This window comes from Anser anser (genome assembly GCF_964211835.1).
Source record: "Anser anser genome assembly, chromosome: 2".
NCBI lineage: Eukaryota > Metazoa > Chordata > Aves > Anseriformes > Anatidae > Anser > Anser anser.
In genome coordinates this window covers 30,368,957-30,388,202 of record NC_139721.1, presented here as the reverse complement: position 1 = coordinate 30,388,202, position 19,246 = coordinate 30,368,957, and the positions used below count along the sequence as shown (strand labels likewise).

Genomic DNA, 19,246 nt, shown 5'->3' with positions numbered 1-19,246 from the left:
AAATCCTCAGAACTTAATGTCACACTTAGTTGTTGCGCATCTGGGATGTCATTCCCGTTTCAGCAGTCTGATCTGGGAGAGTACTTGCTTTTGTCAGAGAGCATGTACTAAAATGCATTAAAAAAAAGTGTAAAAATGTATATATTAAAAAAAAAAAGCTGAGGCTGGACAAAGATCTGTTGCTTGTTTTCATGTAAAAACCTAATTGCTACTGGGTGCTTTCTGAGAAGAGATTTAGAAGCAACTCGAATGTGACAGCAAACTGAACTTTGTCTGCACGAGATGCTGAAAACTTTGTTTTGGTTTTGTTGGGCATTATTTGCTGCTTATAGATGTAAAATCCCTTTTTGGAGGGGGTAGTTACAACCTCAGTTGTTCGGTTGGCATCCCAGTGATCAACACTGGGACTGTATCTTGAGGCGAGTACTCATTTAATGCGCTAATTCCTGTGTAGTGGAGAGTGGCTTTTTGATATAGCTGCTGTAGTCCCGAAATAAGGGGAGTACTTTGCTTTACGATATATTTTAGCCCCAGTACACATTATGGGTTCTCGAAAGCCCATTACCTGTATCTGACCTGTAATGCTGAGGCAGTGGAGCTTTTAATACCTCTACCTTTTCTAATACGTGTGAGTCTCTGTTTTGTTTTGTTTTTTAAACAGAGGAAACAAACCAACAAACAAAAAGCGTAATTGGCAAAATATACTCTTCTCTCATTCAAAATCACTTTGGAGCCAGCCAGTTTTGAACTGTTCTTATTTGCTAGAAAAGAAGAGTCTTAGAGATCCAGCACAAAAACGACCCTGTCATCATCAGTGCTCTTGATGGCAGCACCGATCAATCAGTATAAGTATGGTCTCAAACATGCCAGTCTATGTTACCTTCTGCTTGCTTCTAGCTGCTGCTTTGTACCACATCTGAATCATCACTGTCTAAACATCAGTTACAAATTGCCCCAGTGCTGTAAAGACCTCTTGTTACTCATCAGCCTCTGCCTGAACTAATCTTTAATAACTCATTTCTTGGTGTTGGATTGTTTGATGCTACCGTTAGGAGATTTTTGAAGTCACTTTTGAGATCTCTTCTTGGAAAGGTTGTAGAGAGACACATAAGTACATATTGTCTGTATGATTAAATATTTAGCATTTAAAGATGTCGCTGCTAGGAAGTTTCAGTGAAGTTTGATTCAAGAAAGCCTTAGATAATGTCGCTTAACTGTTGTTTGCAGTATTCTGTCCACTTGTCTTCTAATACAGCTATTTAATACTAAACCTGCACAGTCAGAAAATAATTTTAAAAAGCACCCTAATTTGTAGAACTGTAGAAGAAATGTAGCTGTTGTTGTAACTACTCTGACAATATGTTTTCTTAGAACATATAGAACAGGTAGAGATTGGGAGATAAGACATCATATATTCATCTCTCAGCCTGAGCAAATGTTGAATCCATTATCAGGGTTGTCTTTTGACCTGTTAAAGTGGAGAGTTCTAAGGAAAAACAAAGAACTGGATATGGGAGAAGCATGTAGTTAAATCTTAGGAAAGGGACTCCACATCTTTAATGTATATGGCTTAACAAAGACAAGTACTTAGTGCTCAACTAAATCTTACCTTACTTTTGGCCCAAATTTTACTTCCTTTGTCCTTAGGGCAATTTTGCTAGTTCTGTCTTTGTTCCATATGGGAGAGTGGGGGGCGGAATGAGAACATGACTCTTAGTTTACAGAAGTATTTTTTTAATTATATATTCCAGCCTGTCTTTATGACCAAGATTATTTAAAAAAAAACACTCTAAGTTTAGTTCCATATCCTTATAATAGCATTGTATGATTAAGGAGAACATTCGTTAAGAGCTAATTATGGCTTTTTTTTTTCTAATTCCAGGAGTCAGAGTTACCGTCAGAACTGAATAATGAAGGATACTGTGATTTTAACAGCAGGCCAAATGAGAACTCTTACTGCTATCAGCTCCTGCAAGAACTAAATGAACAGAGGAAGAAAGGCATTCTTTGTGATGTCAATATTGTGGTGAGTGGGAGGGTCTTCAGAGCTCACAAGAACATCCTGGTTGCAGGCAGCCGCTTCTTTAAGACTCTGTATTGCTTTACAAACAAAGAAAGCCGTAACCAAACCACTGTTACCTATTTAGATGTTGTTGCTGTTCAAGGTTTTTCTGTCATCTTGGACTTCTTGTATTCCGGGAACCTCGTGCTCACGAGCCAAAATGCCATTGAAGTGATGTCAGTGGCCAGCTACCTTCAGATGACGGAGGTTGTCCAGTCTTGCCGCAATTTCATTAAAGATGCCTTAAACATAAGTATAAAATCAGAAGCTCCGGAGACCGTTGTGGTGGATTATAACAGAAGATCCGTTAGCAGGGATGGTATGTCTCCAAGGGATCAGAAAGTTGCCAGTTTCTGGGCAACACGAAACCTTACCAACTTGGCAAGCAGCATAAAAACTGAGAACGATGGTTACTCTATTGATGAGGCCCAAATGGAAAGCTACCAAATGAATGACTGCAGTTGGGTCCAGGACAGCTCACCTGAAATGGCTGAAAACGAATCTCAAGGCGAGGGAAAAGTTTTCGTGTGGAACGACATGGGCTCACAGGGACAATCAGTTCAAGAACCCGGAAAAGCAAGAAGGAAAAACCAAACGGCAAAGAGATTTATTTATAATATACCACCTAATACTGAAGAGAACTCGGAAGATTGCTCAGTGTTGCAACCGTCAGTCCCGTACCCAGAAGAAGATTTGTCTTTTATTAAAGAAGAAGCAGGTAAATATCGCGTAGCATCAGTCGTTATTTGAAAACTGAATTTTTGAACAAAGCACACAACAATGTAATTTTTATAAGGCTACATTAGGGTCTTTTACTGAAAATTAGCACACAGGATAATTCAGCAATCTGATTCTCTCTTGGACCGCAGCAAAGTGTCTTCAGCTAGAAAAAAGATTTGCCTTAGCCCATGCCATGTGGTATGTAACATACTTTTTACAACTGACTCTTGGGTTGCGGCTCCTTACCAACTAGTAGAAGCTAAACTCTTCACATCTCTATTTGATCTGTGGCTACAATTAGGCACAAAATCAAGGAGCAATAACTGATGGGCAATAATGCTAGCTGGTTGCATGGAGATTGTCTTTATAATTTTCTTTCACTGGCAAAAGATTTTTGGGGTCGTCTCCCTGAGTCTCAACAAGAAACAGAAATGACCTTTCCACTACTGCTTGTTGTAAGGATACCTGGGAAAATGCACAAGGAGTAATCCTGGCTAGTATAATATTGACTCTTGCAGCAGGTGTAGATATGAGAAGCAGATGGGAAAGAGATGCCACGATGACTTACAGGAGAGAGCATATCTTATTGTTGAACTGTTTTGCAGGCAAATCTTGAAATGTGACTTGATTCACAGCGTTTTGTTTTTTTCAAAGAATATTGGTTAATGTAAGTGCTAGAATAAAATTAAATGTATTTAAAGATAAATACAGTCACAAAGTTCTAAGCAGACAGTTCACAGTGTATTTAGAATTCAGGGTAGTGTAGCTTTTAATTATTATTACATCATATGAGTAGCTGAAACACATACTTAAAATACTGCTGTTTACCTGTATCACTTCCAGGTGGATTGGCAACTTTGAAAGTGTGACTCTGAACCTTGAATTTCAGAGCTGACTCCCAAATACAGTTAAATTAAAGGTAGATGTAAGGCAGCTGGAACAAAGTTCTTGAGACGCGTCTGTTTCTAAAGCCTTTTAAAATGAATGACCCCTTCAAGCATCTCAGGAGACTGTGGGTGTCCTCTGCCTCCCAGGCTCACAAGGTAGCATTAAGAGGAGAATAACTTAAGGAAAAACAAAGTCACTCAGACCTGTGGGCGTAGACTATTTTTGTAAGCCAGCGACAAGACAGAGTTGAAAGCAACCTGAGTTCTCAGGAAGGCCCAGAAACCTACATTCATTTTGGCGGAAGGAGGGATGACCTTAGCTTCTTCCTGTACCCCCAGTCTTGTTGAAAAACAAGGCTGAAAGAAATCCAGATCAGTTCTTCTGGGGCGCTGAAGCTCCTCAGCTCATGGTGCTGTGGAGCCTTTCTCTGTTGCTGGCAGCTGCCGAGGTGTGAAGAGGCGGTGGGTGGGTAGCAGTCCAGCAGAGGGCACGTGGTGCCTGTGCTGTGTTGTACCAGAAAGGATTCGTGTATCGTATAGACGTGAGCACCGCGACGGCATGTGACAGTGGAGCGGTGCAGACGGGAGCTATGGATAGCTCTATCTGTGGGAGCAGGAGCGGGCTGTTCAGGAGACGTCTGTTGTCAGCAAGTGGCACTGCGGGAGCAGATCTGGAGAAGCAGCTGTGCTGGGGAGCTAACACTGGCTCTGTGAGGGTAAAGGGGGGTTGCTTTTCTGCAGCCTTCATCTCTGAACTCGGGGTAGGTCCTCAGTAGCTGTTCAGTTCGGCTTGGGAACACACTTGTGAGGAGAATTTCCCGATCTTAGTGTACTTTGATTCACATTGTGGAGCATTCTTGGGCTGCGCAGGGTTTCTTCTGCGTGAAATGAAAATGAAAGCTGTGTTTGAGAAACGTGCCTATTGTGTGTCAACCACAAACAGCTGTTGGGTCTGCAGCACCAGGTTAGGTACAGCCTGAAGTAAAACAGCTCGAGCTGTGCGTAGTGGGGATGTTGGGTCCTCAGCACCCGCGTAGCACATCTGCCTGTGCTGGGCCGCACTGCTTGCTGAAACATGTTTAGCTGCAATGGCATGAGAAAGGGCAGCAGAAAGGCTGGAGCAGGAGTGGGGGACCTGAGGCGCTGTAAATCGCACAAATACCAAGTTCCTGACACAATTTAGCATGTGTTTTTTACTTCTGATTTATTTGGGGTAGACAGTCAACTCTTCTTTTTACTGTTGGAAATATCACAGAGAATAAGTATGCATCTAACAAACGGTGTCTCCTGCAACAAAAATAAATGCCTGTACGCATTCTACAGAATTTGAATAGCTGTTCTGGACCTTCCACGTAGGAATAAGGGATGATGGGGGCAGTGCAATAATGATCAAACAAGTTCTGAACTTGCTCAGTTTTTTTTTTTTTGGGCAGAAACACCAAGGTTTCCAGTCATTCATTGTGCTGAAGCATTAAATTACAAAATATATTCCATGCAACATCTTGATGGAAAGAACTGTGTTGGAGGCATGGGTCACGGTGAATTTGTGCTGAGGTGTCTGCCCAAAATCACTGAAAGCTCTGTGATTGTAGGGGATAAGTTTATTTTTTTATTAAACTATAAAACAGCATCAATTAATGATCTCCTTGGTACTTTGACTGCAATGTAAGTGATCCCAAGTACATAATTACATCTTTTCTATTAGTTCTAGAACTATTTTGGAAGCCATGTCTAATACTTTAATATTAAGACCTTTACTTTTATGAAGTTCTTTTGTGTATGCGTGTGGTTTGGAACGAGGAGATGCTGGAAGTAGAGCTTGGTACAGCTTACTTTCAGCTGTTCTCAGTGCTTCAGCAACCAGTGTTCTTTCTCCTTCGCTGCTTGCTAGCTTTTTCTTTGCTCTATGTGGGTGATAAGTGCATTTGTTCTGTAAAACACTCTTCTTTAATGGCTCCCTCCAGCCCCAAGTAAAGGTGCAGGAGGGAGGAGGAAGAGGGATAAAGAACGGAGAATTGGAAGAATGTCAAGAATGGGTTGTAGAATAACCTGCAGGTTATATGCTAACTTCTCAGTTGTGGATTAAATTTCCCGTGGAGATGAAAATCTACTAAAAAAAAAAAAAGGCACTGGGAGTTAAAAATCCACAAAAAAAATGTTTTCTGGAACAGATTTAAAACAATGCAGTTGGAAGAAAAAGAATGAATGGTAAGTTCTTGTGATGCAAGCTAAGAAATACACTCTCGCTGTCCCTTTGGCTGCTAAAAGAGAAAATGAGCTGCTTCTGTTACGCTTTGTAGTGTGCTGCTGGGGAAAACTAACACCAGCTGTGGTTATTAGATGTCTGATTACATGCAAAGTGAATTGCCCTGTCCTTGGTTGTGGTTTTAGGTTGTTTGGCTTTTCTGTGAGGGGAGAGAAATACCACAGGCGTGGTGGAAGGGAAGCCAGTATAAGAACATTCCGCTCATTACAAAAACTTAAAAACAAAAACCAAAACAGGATAAAAAACAAAAGCCACTACCTTGAGTTCTGTAGTAAATGGACTTTCCAGTTGGGTACTACTAGGTAAGTATTCGATAAACAACAATAAAAGTTTTCTGAGCTGTCACCTCTTGTCCCAGTAAAGCAAACGTGCTAAACTGCTGCTTGCTGAACGTGCGTTTTCCTGCAGGCATCCATCCGTAAGGGTATGTCAGCTTCTCCTTCCTCTCATCCTGCGTTGCCAGTGAGTTTGTATTTAACACCTTTCCTGCAAGAAGTAGCACTTTGGCCTTCAGATAACTCCATAAAGCTCAGATGGGTTTTAAATTCAGTGTGACATTTTCCTTCATTTATCTGCTTTTACTGAAGCCTTCAAGCATTCTCCAGTTTTAGCTACATTAATTAAAATAGCTGAGCTTCTCCCCGCTGAAGGTACCATCCATCTCACTATTTTCTGGTCTAGTTGATAATCTGTTAAAAATGTCTGCACTGTTTACAGCCGTGGTGCATCCTACAATTAACCATTTACCATGGTGGAAATAACCGTGCAATCAGTCAGTACCTCTCGGTCAGTTTGCAGTTCTTAAAAGCTCAGTGATTCCAACTGGTATTTTTAGTGTCTGTTTGTAAGTTTATTACCACTTCTTGAATCTGGTTTTCATTTGGGCTTGGTTTTTGGAGTGTGTGTCCTGTTCTTAGGCTTCAGAACACAACTGAAGTATTGCTTATGCTTTCCAGAGCTGACCGTGTTGATTCTTACGGACACTTTAACGGAGTATTCCAGTAGCTTTATGACATTAACACTGGATCACTTGTTAGCATGATTTTCAGGCCATATAATGCTGTTACGCATTGGATCAGAGGGGGCTCAAGGCAAAAGGTAACAAGGACAGGATGAAAACAACCTTCTGTGGAACAGGAGTTTTCTGGATAGTTTCATAGGAGTTCTTAAGGATTTGAATTCAGTTTGCTATTAAAGCAACTATTTTTCCAATATGTTACAAGCAGTGTCTCAAGCTGCTTACAAAAACGTAGTGCTAGTCACAGTTCTTGTCATATGCTGCTCCCTCAAGTCATGACTGGATCAGGACTTTGCAATAAGAATAGGTAACTTTGTATTTAAAGAAATGGAGCCTGATGGATTACTTTTTGTAGAGGTAAGTCCCATTTGACTGTCCCATTTAGAAAGAAAACAAATATACTAATAGAAAACTAAGCTTATTTTTCTCCCCCTCTTTTCTGATTCTATGACTCTCAGTCAGATCTTCCTCAGACGTCCGGCTGACACCCTGATTGAAAGATTTAAGTTGCTTAATGGACATTTAACCTCTATGTGCTTCATTTCTTGTCTAAGCTGGAAATGAAGGCCCGGGGGGGGGTTTTGAAAGGCACCTAAAGAGAATACAACACCTGGAAGTCAACTGCTTCCCTACCCCGTAAACTTGCCTCTCCTCGGGATGATCCTGAAGACGAGTAGATTCTCATGGAATGGACAGCCGCTGACCTCATAACTTTAAGGAATGTTTTGTGTATTCATATGTTGGGTTTTTCAATTAAAAAAAAAAAAAGGGCAGATGGGCTGGGGAAGAAGGTTATGTGGTGTCCACGGGCACTTGGATTCCAGATCAAGATTTGCACTTTGTCATCTGATTACACAGACTGTTCAAGTTCTGCTTTTTGCTTTTGCCATCTGCTGTAGAACTACTTTTTGTCTCAGTGCAATTGAAGCATAGGCAATACATTCAGTTCTAAGAAGTTATCGATCTGAAGAGTTGACTTGATCTTTCCACTACCTCTACTATTTATGAAATAGTGATGAAGCTGGGAACAGCGACATAAATAAAGAAAAACAGGGGCTGCGTATCTTCATGATTCATTTGGGGGACACAGCTGTAGAAGTGAGCTGTGCTGTTCCTTCAACTGCATTCCCTCCTGCACCTCAAAGATGTAGCTCAGTAAGTCACACCAAATTCATTTAATCATATGCTGAGCAGTGAAAGTGTTTTTGATCCAGATGTTTCAGATCCTCTTTGATCGTAGATGACTTCAGTGTGGTGCTTTTTTCTGAACTATCATGAAGATAAGAGTACAACTTCCCTGAAAAAGCGCTTCCTTTTCCTCCAGATAACCATTACCCTAAAAAAAATAAGGAAACAGTGGATAAAAACAAGACTTTATTTCCTGCATTCTTGTCTTCACATGTATACCCGCTCCCAGATGACATTTATGAAGCTAAAGGATAGGCAAAGGACTCTTAGTAATGGCTGTCTTCGCTGACATGGTACAGAAAAGCACTAAGTTCCTTATTTACCCTGCAGGTTTTCTGCCTTGATGGGCCTGTTCAATTCAGTTAAAATACCATAACGCCCCCTGAGAGCTTTTTGTGCTAGTGTGACCTTGTCACATAAGAGTTTGTAAAAGTATGAGTTGACCAATTGCTGTTCAGTTCCTTGGGTTGTTTTTTGTTGTTGTTTGCTGTTTGAGGGAAGGTGTAGGTCACCCTCAGTGTTGGTAGCTGTAGTATAATAGGTTGCAAGTTTCAAGTGGCGTGTAGTTGGTCTAAAATCACTCCTTTCAGCTCTGTTTTCAGTTTCTCTTTACTGCTGAGTTCTGGCTGCCCAGCTGCTCATGCTCTGTGTGCTGGGTGGGTTCTGCAACTGTAGAGGACTTGGAGTAGTTTTGTGGGGGTGGAGGAGAAGTAGGCAGCATTTCTTACTTGTGCCAGTTTCTGGCAGGTATCAGTAAATATATCCAACCAGAAATGTGTTCATATTATAGAAATTTTATACTATGAGTAGAATACTATGGCGTAGCAAGTTTATATTATGCTTGTTTGGGAGGGTTTTCCTGTTTGTTTTTTTTAAGCAGATCGGTGTTTTTACAGATCTGTGCCCCGATCTTGTACCTTGTGTTTCTTCAAAGCTCTGTGTAAAGACAAAATCTCTCAATATTCTTGGACAGAGTCAGACTTCGGCAAAATCTGTCTGGAATGAATGATACTGAGATACTCAGCACAAGAGTTTGGGTCTGTTGTGGTGCTGCTGCTTCTCAGGTTGCCTGCAATTAGAGAAGCTAGCATAAATTGAAACACTACTTCCTTAATATTTCCTTTCAACTATTTAGCATTAAAAGTTGTTCTGTTCAAAACAGTCTGCGTAGCAATGGTACCTGTGCTTATGTCCTTACGTAAGAATAAATACAAATCAATACAAGTTGGTCCTTGGTGTATTTGTCTTGACTACAAGCGACGCTGTGATAAGTTAGCGCAGCCTAGCAGCAGCGAAGGCTGGCCTCGTACTGGCAGAACTAGCAAGAACTAGCAGAATAAGCAGCAGAGCTGGCAGAACTAGCAAGTCCCCTGTGCTGGGGACTGGCAAGGCAACACTTGAAATATTGTGTCCAGTTTAGGGCAGCCCAGGTCAGTCAGCAAACTGGAGGGAGTCCAGTGAAGGGGCACTTGAGGTGGTTAGGGGGCTGCAGAACGCGTTCAAGGAGAGGCCCAGAAACTGAATTAGTTCAGCGTGAAGAAGCCCGAGGGGGATCTACCTGCAGTCTTTGACCACCTTAAAGGGATTCTAGAGAAAAGGAATCCAGCTGCTTTGCAGAGGTGCACAGCGAAAGGGCGAGAGAGTCCTGTCACAAGTTGCAGCAAGAGAAATTCCACATGTCCAAGCTGTTGACCACGAAAGCAGTTGGGTTGGAGCAGATTGCTTGGAGGGTTTATTGAATCTCCATCCTCGTGGATATTTAACACTTGGTAAGGTTCAAAGCAACATATAATCCAGCTTTGAAGCTAGCCCTGCTGTGAGCTAGGTTGAACTAGGTGACCTTCAGAGGTTCCTTCTGATCTCAGCTCTTCCTTGAGTCTGTTCCCTGAGACCAGTAGCTCCCCCCCCATAAATGATGTGGATGAGGATAGTTCTCACCCTCTCATGTTTCGCTGTTGTTGCCTTTATGGGGATACCAGCAAACTGGCTTTGTAAGCAGTGACAGACTGAATGGCACCCCTTTCTTGTGGGGGGGGGGGGGGAATATTATTTGGAGGGAATAATGATAAGCAAGCTGTAAAAGCGGGTTATTTATTTGGCAACGATTGCTGGTTATCTGGCAGGGTTAGTTGATGACAGTTCTGCCTCCATAGTCAAGGCAGTAAACCAGTTTTCATGAATGGGAGCTAGCAAAAATTAAGAGCAATTGGGAGTGGTACATGGAGTATTTGTAAGATTGCACTGGCAAAATATCTTAAGTTTGTCTGAGACGTGTGTTGCAAGAGGCAGCTGAGAAGTAATCTGCCTTGACCCCTTTTCAGAAGCAAGGTTAAAGATGTGAGTAATGCTCTGGGAACAAGCAGTACAATATATTTTCTTTCCTCTACCTTGCCAGTATGTAACTCTTGGCAGCACTGTTTTTTTTTTCCTGTCACATTACTTAACATAAGCAACAAATCCAGCTCTCTGAGAGCAAACCAGATTGTATCAGTAGATTACCAGTGCTCTCTTTACGATCCTTGAAAGCTCTGGCCTAATCGCTTATCTGATCTACTTTCTGGCTTTTTTTTTTTGAATTGATCTGAATAAGCAGTCAGTGTCAGAAAAGTTGGGGGAAAAAGCAGTCCTATTCCTTTTCTTCTTCCTTTGGCACTGTTTTTGGTGGTAATATGTATGAAGAAAACAGAAGCTGAATTCATGACAGGTAACTGTCTGCTGTGCAGTTTTGTATCCTTTCCTCTCATGCACCCTGCCGCCATACCCCTTTCTATAGCGACCTGTTCAACAGCTCAAATCATTGAGCTTCTCAATCTTTTCCCACTCCTTTCTTGAGGAGACTCCTTTCCTTCCCAGAAGTTCAGCTTATTTCTCGTTTCGGAAAAAACAAAACTATGTCCAACTAAGGATGTTCCTGCTCACATGTTCTTCATGGTGATATTCCCCTACCTGTTGCCCTGAAAACTGAAATTCAGCGTCTGACTTGCAGTTATCCTTTTGCCTGAGAAGTTAAAATGTAAAAGCCTTCCATGAAGTTCTGCTGTGTAAAAGCCCACACGACCACTTCATGGTATTTGGAACAGCCTTAATCTCTTCTCAGACTGACATGATGAGAGTTTTAATGCTGATAGTTAATCAGTTTGTGTTCTGTTTTATTATTGGTATTATTTTGGTTTGTGGTTTGTTTTTGTTTTTTTTTAAGGTCAGGTTGCTAATAGAAGCCTCTTCTCCACGCAGGGTGGAAGCATGGGTGGATGTTGGAGGCTAGCTGACATTTGAATGATTAACCTACGCTTATTTTAGGAACGAACAAAGCTGTAAAAAACTATCCTTAGATTAGGGGAAAGCTGTGGTCAGATGAACTGGTCTGAAGATACAGATTATTGCTCCTAATTACCCTGTTTTTTGGCCTTTCTCACTACTGTGTGCATTCTGCTGTGCCCCCCACCCCTCCCACCTGGTCTGCCCCCACAGCTGGGCATGGAGTTGCTTTCGGCCTCCTGTCAAAATCATCTGGGGTTGTGTTAACTTGACAGGAACAGCTTGGGTGGTGACTAGAGCTGCAGGTTTGAGAGGAGCCGCAGCCTGGGTGGGAGGACTGGGAGCGGGCGCTGCGAGCCCCTGGGGTTTGTGGCATCCCGCACGTGGCTCAGCAGCAGTCGGGAGCTGGTGGGGCTGTCGGCTGCGCGTCCGCCTTGGGGCAGCTACTGGAGCCTAGGCGCTGCACTTCGTTACGTGTAATTCATGTCTTCCCTGCGTGGACGAGCCATGAGATGCTAAAAATGCCTTTTTAGTGTTTTAGGCCTGTTAGACGTGTGCTCAATCTAGAAAGTAGGTTTTCTGGGTCAACAAATTATTTTGAGAAGGAATAAGCATTAGGTTTAATTATGATCTGCTTAATCCTGTGTTCTGCAGAGACTGAGATGTCTGTAGCAACCTCTTATCTCTTGTGGTATCTATACCAGTGTTCTTTCATGTTATAGCAGGTCTTCTCTTCAAATTGTCGTAGACAGACAGACTTAGTAGCTTTTTATCTGTGCTAGACTACAGCTCTGAAGTCTCTGGCTCTGTGCCGGGCCTCATGCTAAGATCTAGGTCTCCCGAGGGATTTGAGCTCCTAACTTCCCTCAAAGTCCGATACCAGCTGCGAGTGTAGATGTTCCTTGTGAAATTCCCCGTGTGTTCTCCTAGATCCATAAGAGCCATCAAAGTGGCAGTGTTATACATGTGCTTGGCTTGGTAGACCTTTTACTTATGGCCAGTCTTTGTATGTTTATTTTGAAGGAGGCTGTGTTATATTGCCTGTACACAGCATATGTGTTACACCTGCGAGCAGTCAAGGCCTTGGTCTGCTGATCTTGTAGGTCCTCCTAAAAAGGGAGGGGACGAGGACTGATTAAAATACTTTAATTGTTGCTCTTCCACTGTACAGCTAGAGACAGGACAGTCTGGGGGAGGGAGGGATAAAACCATGAAGAAAAGGTCTAACGTTTTAAACAAATTATAAAAAGCGTTTTGCTTTTCTATTAGCTCCTGAAGTCTGCTTTAGTTTGGAGGCTTTTAGCCTTGAAGTCATCATCTTTGCTTTTGCCCGGAGCTGTACAGCGCTGCTTCCTCACTAATCCTTTCTCGCATATTACAGAAGGAAGGTTTAGTGCTCACCTCAAAGGAATGTGGAGTTGGCATGCCTATAGGGTATCTGTTCTATTGCTTGAGCTGTTGAGGTGGCGTTGCGGGAGTATATAGCTTCAAGTTAGCGTAAGGACTTCTTGCCTCTTTTGGACGTAATGACGGCTATTGGAGTTTGTAGTTTAAAAGGTTTTTGTTAAAATGTTGTCCTCATTACTTTGTTTTTTTCTAAGGGGGAGGGAAGCTTAGTCTTCCCTGGCCCTTTCTCCCCCCCACTCCCCTTCTCTCTCCATGCCAAAATAGCTAGGTGGGTAAGTTAAAATACTGACATTTCTCTTACCTCGTCCATTCAAGCTGTGATTTTTAAAAGCTCAGATAGGTGGAATAGCTTTTTGCTCACTCTGTGGTTTGGCAGTCACAGTACAGCTTTGCTTATCATTTGCCGTTGTGTAAAGGACATGGCAGAATTCTAGGTTTCCTATTTGTTAATTTATGTCCTTTTGAACTGTCATCTTCTCATGTTGCAGCTGCAACTGCTGCTGCCAACTGTAATACTGCTTGAGTGTTAAATAAAGCTAGTATCTATGCCTAATGCTGTAAGGATAGATAATTTGTACTTTTCTCCAATAAAACGGTAAGTTATGAGTGTTTCAGTGTGCTGCTTATACTACTGGCTGTATGAAACTGTAGCTTACACTGAGAGAAGTTCCCTTCCCAGAAAAATCCTTGGAATGAGCAGTATGGGGACAAGTGAAAAAGTCTTTGGACCACGAAAACCTAGAGTCTCAGGGTGGAAAGTAAAAATAGATACATTTGCTGTGAAGTCCTTCTCGTGGTTTCTGACAGGAGTGATGTTGGGAATCCAGCGTGGTGAGGATCTCAGCACCATCCAGACAAATAAAAGGAAATCTGCCAGTTTCCATTGCAGTTTGTTTATTTAACAATTATGTGCCTGTGAGGAAAGTAATGGATTTATAAGTTCATGTTTTCCAGCAAACTCCTGTCTTGGGGATTGGGGGGGAAGATTGATTTGCTCTCTTGCCAGGGGAGTCTCTGACCTACAAATACAATTCTGTCAAATGCCTAGTGCAGTTTTTGGTGTACTATTTATAGTCCTTTTCTGTGTGATATATAATAGTGATTCTGTATTCACGCATGCAAATATTACTTGTTACAAAAGTGTGGAATTAAAACAAGGAAATATCTTCTTCTTTTCAAGGCATTGTTTGCTTCTGACTAATTTTGTTCTTTTAAAGGGGGTAAAAAAACTACAAAGGCCATACAACCTGCAGGAAGAGCTCGTCTAAAGACCAAATGTAAACACACAAACTGGTGTTTCAAGCTGGTATATTTCTAGTAATTATGGTCTCTTGAATTGATGTGGTTATAGAGCAATGGGGGTGATTATTCAAAAAAGGATTTAGACATAGCTGTAGGATACTTTGTATAACTAAAGGTATGTAAAACACTTTGTATACCACTGAGATAGTTTAAAGCAATAAAGCAAATCACACCTGTGGTAGAAAACAAGTACATTTGTACCAACTAGTAGACTGCCTGTGGTGGGCCAGATGGAGTCACTGCACTTAGTAGTTCTAAAGAGAAACCACTGGAAAACTTTTTAGCACTGGCGTGATGATAGCAAGGGAATAAGTATCCTTACCATAAAAGTTCCTGTGGTCTGAAAAAGGCTTTGAATTTTTTTCAGGTTGGGGTTGAAAAAATGATGCCATGGAGAGCAAGGCAGAGATCTAATTTCATTTAAAACAGGAACACAGCTTCCTTCATTTCAGTGCTGAAGATTATGTGAAAGAGGATTATAACCATTACGATTTTAAGGTTTTAAACTTTTTTGTCGCAGTTGAAGAAAGATGCATATTTTAAGATACAAACTGACTGATTAGAAGGAGGGAAGCTGAAGTAATACTGTGTCTGTAATAGGTACTTCAAGTGACTTCAAGTATGGACTGCTGCCGGGTACTTCAAGTGACTTCAAGTACGGATTGCTGCCGGGTACTTCAAGTGACTTCAAGTACGGATTGCTGCCGGGTACTTCAAGTGACTTCAAGTATGGACTGCTGCCAGAATCTTGGCCAAAAGAAGCTTGGGAAAATGGCAAGTATATCTGATACAGAGCAGGTTGTTTTTTGTCGCTGATAGGAGTTCTTGTGTGTTGCTGCAGGTAATACTTGATTAACTTCCACAGAGATTTATTAGATTGTGTGTTTACATAATCTTCTCCCACTTCATTTGCCCTTTTGCATAATGTAAATAAGACTACTTCTTTGGAGTGAGAGAGAGAGAGGAATTCAAACATACGGGAAAGTTAAAACAGAACATGACCTATATTGACTCTTGTATTGTGCCTGAATATGAAGGTACCTGAAGTCTTTAGTTGTCTGATAGCTTTTTTGTAAGCTAGCTACAGATTAAATAGGCTTTAAAATTGAACGCTTATTTAACTTTGTATCTTTGTATATAATTTTAAAAGCAGATCTCAGCATACTTCCTAATATTATAAAAAAACTTACAGTATTGGCTTTGAATACAATACAGACATAACTAAAGCCCTCATCAGTCAACTTTGTGGTATGTAGCCTACCCTTTTGCAGCTTGCGTGTCTTATTTATTCAAGTGAGCGATTACCTGTAATTATTTTCTGTCTGAAAACGTTTGGAATGTACCAAAAAAACACCACATCTTAAACTGTTATTGCTAGATCATCAAAATACGCAGTCTTTCTTAAAAAAAAAAAAAAAGAGGACCTTGAGGATGCATAAGACTGGGTAACAGTAATTCCTGCCTCTGTACGACTTTGAGATATTACTGGTATGTGGTTTATGGTTTACTTCAGATATTTTTGGTTTTACAATGGAAGAAATTGGGTCATCAGAAGGTGAAACTCACTAGTGGGTAAGGGATTCAAACTTTGAGGTCTTTTGAGGTCTGCCTGTTATTAGGCTGTTAAGTTCCCATACATCTTACAGCCCTGATGTCTGTGTGTCTGTCTGTCATACTTCAACAGAAGTATATAAAACTACAATTCAAACCCCTTTTTGAACTTCTTTTTTTTCCGTGTAACCCCTTACATGACATCATGGTGACATGCAGCTTGCATGGGTGCTCAGATACACCAAGACAAATTTTTGAATGCTAGCAAAATGTAACTTCCACATTATGATGGAAATTAATTTTTGAAGCTTTTTAAGTGGGAGGCATTATCTTAGATAGAGGTGTGCACGTAACAGACTGGTTTTGCTTTCTTCCTGCCAGCTTGCAAGTTAGAAACTCTTGTACATAGTCACGTGGCAATAGACCTTTTTGGATGCTTCCTTTGTAGATGGTTACAATCACGTTCATAAATTCTTATCTCACCTTTCTCAAAACCTTTGTATTCCTGTGTGGCCATCTTCATAACTGTCACAGCATCCTGTGCCTTTCTATTTCATATAGCAAGAGGCAGCTGTAGTAAACCTTGGTTTTGCAGATAACTTTTGGGCAAGCTGTGTTGTCCCTGGTCCAAGCAATGTTAATAGCTCTCTTTTTCAGAAGAAAGAACTGGGATATTGCTAATTCCAGAAGTTTTTTATGCTCTCACTATTTCTTCTGCCGTTAGACCAAGTTAGATTTTAGGGAGAGGCTAAGTAAGTTCTAACAGAGTAATCTAAACCAATATCTTATACCCTTTTAGCTGTTCCAGAATTATGCTACCTTTTACTATCCTCTTTTTTTTTTTTTCAATATTCATTCTTGCTTGGTTATACTTTTTTTTTTTCCTTTGATATAGATTCAGATCTTAGGGCAGGCACTTCTTGCACTTGGTTCTAAATAAATTATTGGGAGAGAAGATCAGAACTTTCTAAATGTCACAGTTACAGCGTTTCTAATCGTGAATAAAGTGTTTTCTGGTATAAATGACTTCTGGGAAGTGTAACACTGTTAATCTGTAGTTAACTCACTCTGACTCATGAAATAATACTACTTTTTCAAAGAATTGATCTGTACTCCTGTTCTTAAAATTCCTTGTTTACAATTATGTATTTTTCTAGCAAGATCATACGTGCTGGACCCACCGGTAGTTGTGGTTTTCTGCAGGCAGGCATTGTTCTGATTTGGCTGATGAAAAGTCACGTGGGTGCTTTATTGTTTTGGCACCTGCTTATTTTTGTGCACCAGGCAGAACATATTGAAATAATCTTGTGTTTCATCATCTTTTCTCCTGATGGCTTATTTTCTTGTAGGCGATTCCTCTGCTTTAATCATGAACAAGTTGAAGTGTCCACACTGTAATTATGTAGCCAAATACAGAAGAACACTAAAGAGACACTTGCTCATTCACACAGGCGTGAGATCATTCAGTTGTGACATCTGTGGGAAGCTGTTTACTCGGAGAGAGCACGTAAAGAGACATTCCTTGGTAGGTAACATCTGTGTGTGTGTGTGTGATGCACATGTACAAGCGGGGTCGTCATTACATTGTGACAAATGTAAAACTGTTTTATATTAATCTGAAATGAATGAAGATAAATGTCTCTGTCATAACTGCCTCATATTCTTACTCCATGCAGTAAGTGCATACAGTAGAATGCAGTACCAATTAAGACAGTCTCTGGAATTCTGATAGATAATTTCATGATTACTTTGAAAGGATCGTGAGGGTTGCAGGATATGCAAGTATCCTGTAGATAATGAAAGGAAATTTTGCTGTAATGTTACAGCAGTGGAATAGCACATCTGCATATTCTATGATGTTGCACCACTGTTTTCTGTGAGGACACGCTGTTAATCAAGAATTGCACATCTTGGGGTAGTTCTGAAATACTTACTTCACAACTAGACAATGCTATTGTGTATGATGTGCTTTAAGATTTAGGTTAGAATGAAAAGTATGTGACATACAGACAGTAAATAAATACCCTTCTGAATTGACATTTTACAAGTACCATATACTCAACAGTTGAGCTTACCTGTTGCATAATTGGGAATCAATTTGAGTACTACCTATCTGAAGGTTCAGAGAGCCTATTATCTGTCTTGGGTTTTTAGCAGGTACTTTCTAGTCTGTAAGGAAACAGGTGAGATTTCATTATTATATTTACTGTATAACATCTAAGGTGTGTTTTAGGGGAGTAACAGAAGTAAGATCATATTGGTAGTGAGAAGGTGGTAGCATTTCTCCAAGCTGTGATCTCAAAAATAAAACAAAAAACAACAAAGAACTCATTTTGCACATACTCAAAATAGGCTACTGCGTGGAATAGAGTAATTTGAGCTTTTTCTCCGTTTTGATGTCTTTCCTCAGTCCTTTGAGAATCAGTGGGTCAGCTTATGAAGGTTTTCCACAAAGTCTGCGTAGCCTCTTTGCTTTTGCCTTGTGGTTCCTAAATGAGTAGAAAATGTGGTTGTGAGCTTTCAGGTTTTCATGTGGATGCAGTAAAGAGCTGTTGGTGCAAGTTGTCTTAACTTTCCTTTCTGTCCTGTGCTGTCATAAAATAGACTTTCTGTTAGCCAGTAATATTTTCAAAAGTAAGTGATAATGGGAGTCATAAGAATATAATTCTAGATGATGCTTAAGACCACTGTAGTAATCTTCAGTTTTCCTTAAACTGTTGTACAGGTACGCAAGGCATATGTTAATAGTTCCCAAGTAAACTTTGGAACTGCCATCTTTCTTACATTCTGCTTCACTTCTCTCACCTTAAATACACCTTTCCAGTCTGAATCTGCTCCCTCTCGTCCTGCTGGTGTGGGCCACTGGGCGTAGGCTTAGATGCTTGAAGGGACAGGAGTACCTATGATGTTGTTGAGTCTGAAGGACACTGTTCTGTAGCATGTGTAGGTGACTGCAGTGATGGATGTGGTGATGGTATGTGGCTTTTTTTGGCTGGGCAGAGGAAGTAAGGTTGTTATTGCCTTATTGTTGGTGATACCATGTGTCCCAGGAGCTAATCTGCTTCTTCCTCCAGAAGATAGTAACAGTAGGTTGTAGTTGTTGTACAAGGATAAGTAGAGTTGGACTTTAGGTTTCTGTCCTGTCCTATCTGACCAGTTTTTTTAAACTAAGGAAGTTTTACTGGAAAAGGAAGTTTTACTGGAAAGGAGGTGAAGTCAGACAAAACGAAAATCACTATAAAATGAACTCAGTTAAGCCCCGCTGATGGATTTGGAACTTTTTTTTTTTGCCATTCAAGGAACACCTCAGGCATTTTTTGCTTTGTGTGAAACAGTATCATAACAAGCTTAGATGCTGGGGAAAAGGGGAAAAAAAAAAAGAAAAAAACAAGTTGTATCAATTGTACAGATTAAGAGGGACTGAAGTAACTATTTGTATCTTGACCTTGCTTTTTTTCCGCATGTGGGTGGTACTTTCTCTTGTATCTAAAAGAGCAACTTTTTCAACATGACCTCAAATGGGGTATTTAAGCACATAATTGTAACCTGCTGTGTGGACACCAGACAAGAAAAAAGCCTTCAACTTC

At 40.8% G+C, this 19,246-nt stretch overlaps 1 protein-coding gene across 5 annotated transcripts in view; it reads left to right on the top strand.

Annotated features, from left to right (window-relative positions):
• ZBTB10 (zinc finger and BTB domain containing 10) overlaps positions 1-19,246 on the top strand; it is a 93,982-nt gene that overhangs the window by 6,185 nt on the left and 68,551 nt on the right. For all 5 annotated transcript variants that reach the window (XR_014579209.1, XR_014579210.1, XR_014579211.1 and 2 more), the window contains exons 2-4: positions 1,883-2,780; positions 14,709-14,882; positions 17,009-17,184. Coding sequence is in view for 1 of the 5 variants with exons in the window: in XM_083822991.1 (XP_083679117.1) it covers positions 1,883-2,780; positions 14,709-14,882; positions 17,009-17,184 (1,248 nt within the window). In the remaining 4 variants the exon portion in view is untranslated. The remainder of the gene's footprint in view (positions 1-1,882; positions 2,781-14,708; positions 14,883-17,008; positions 17,185-19,246) is intronic.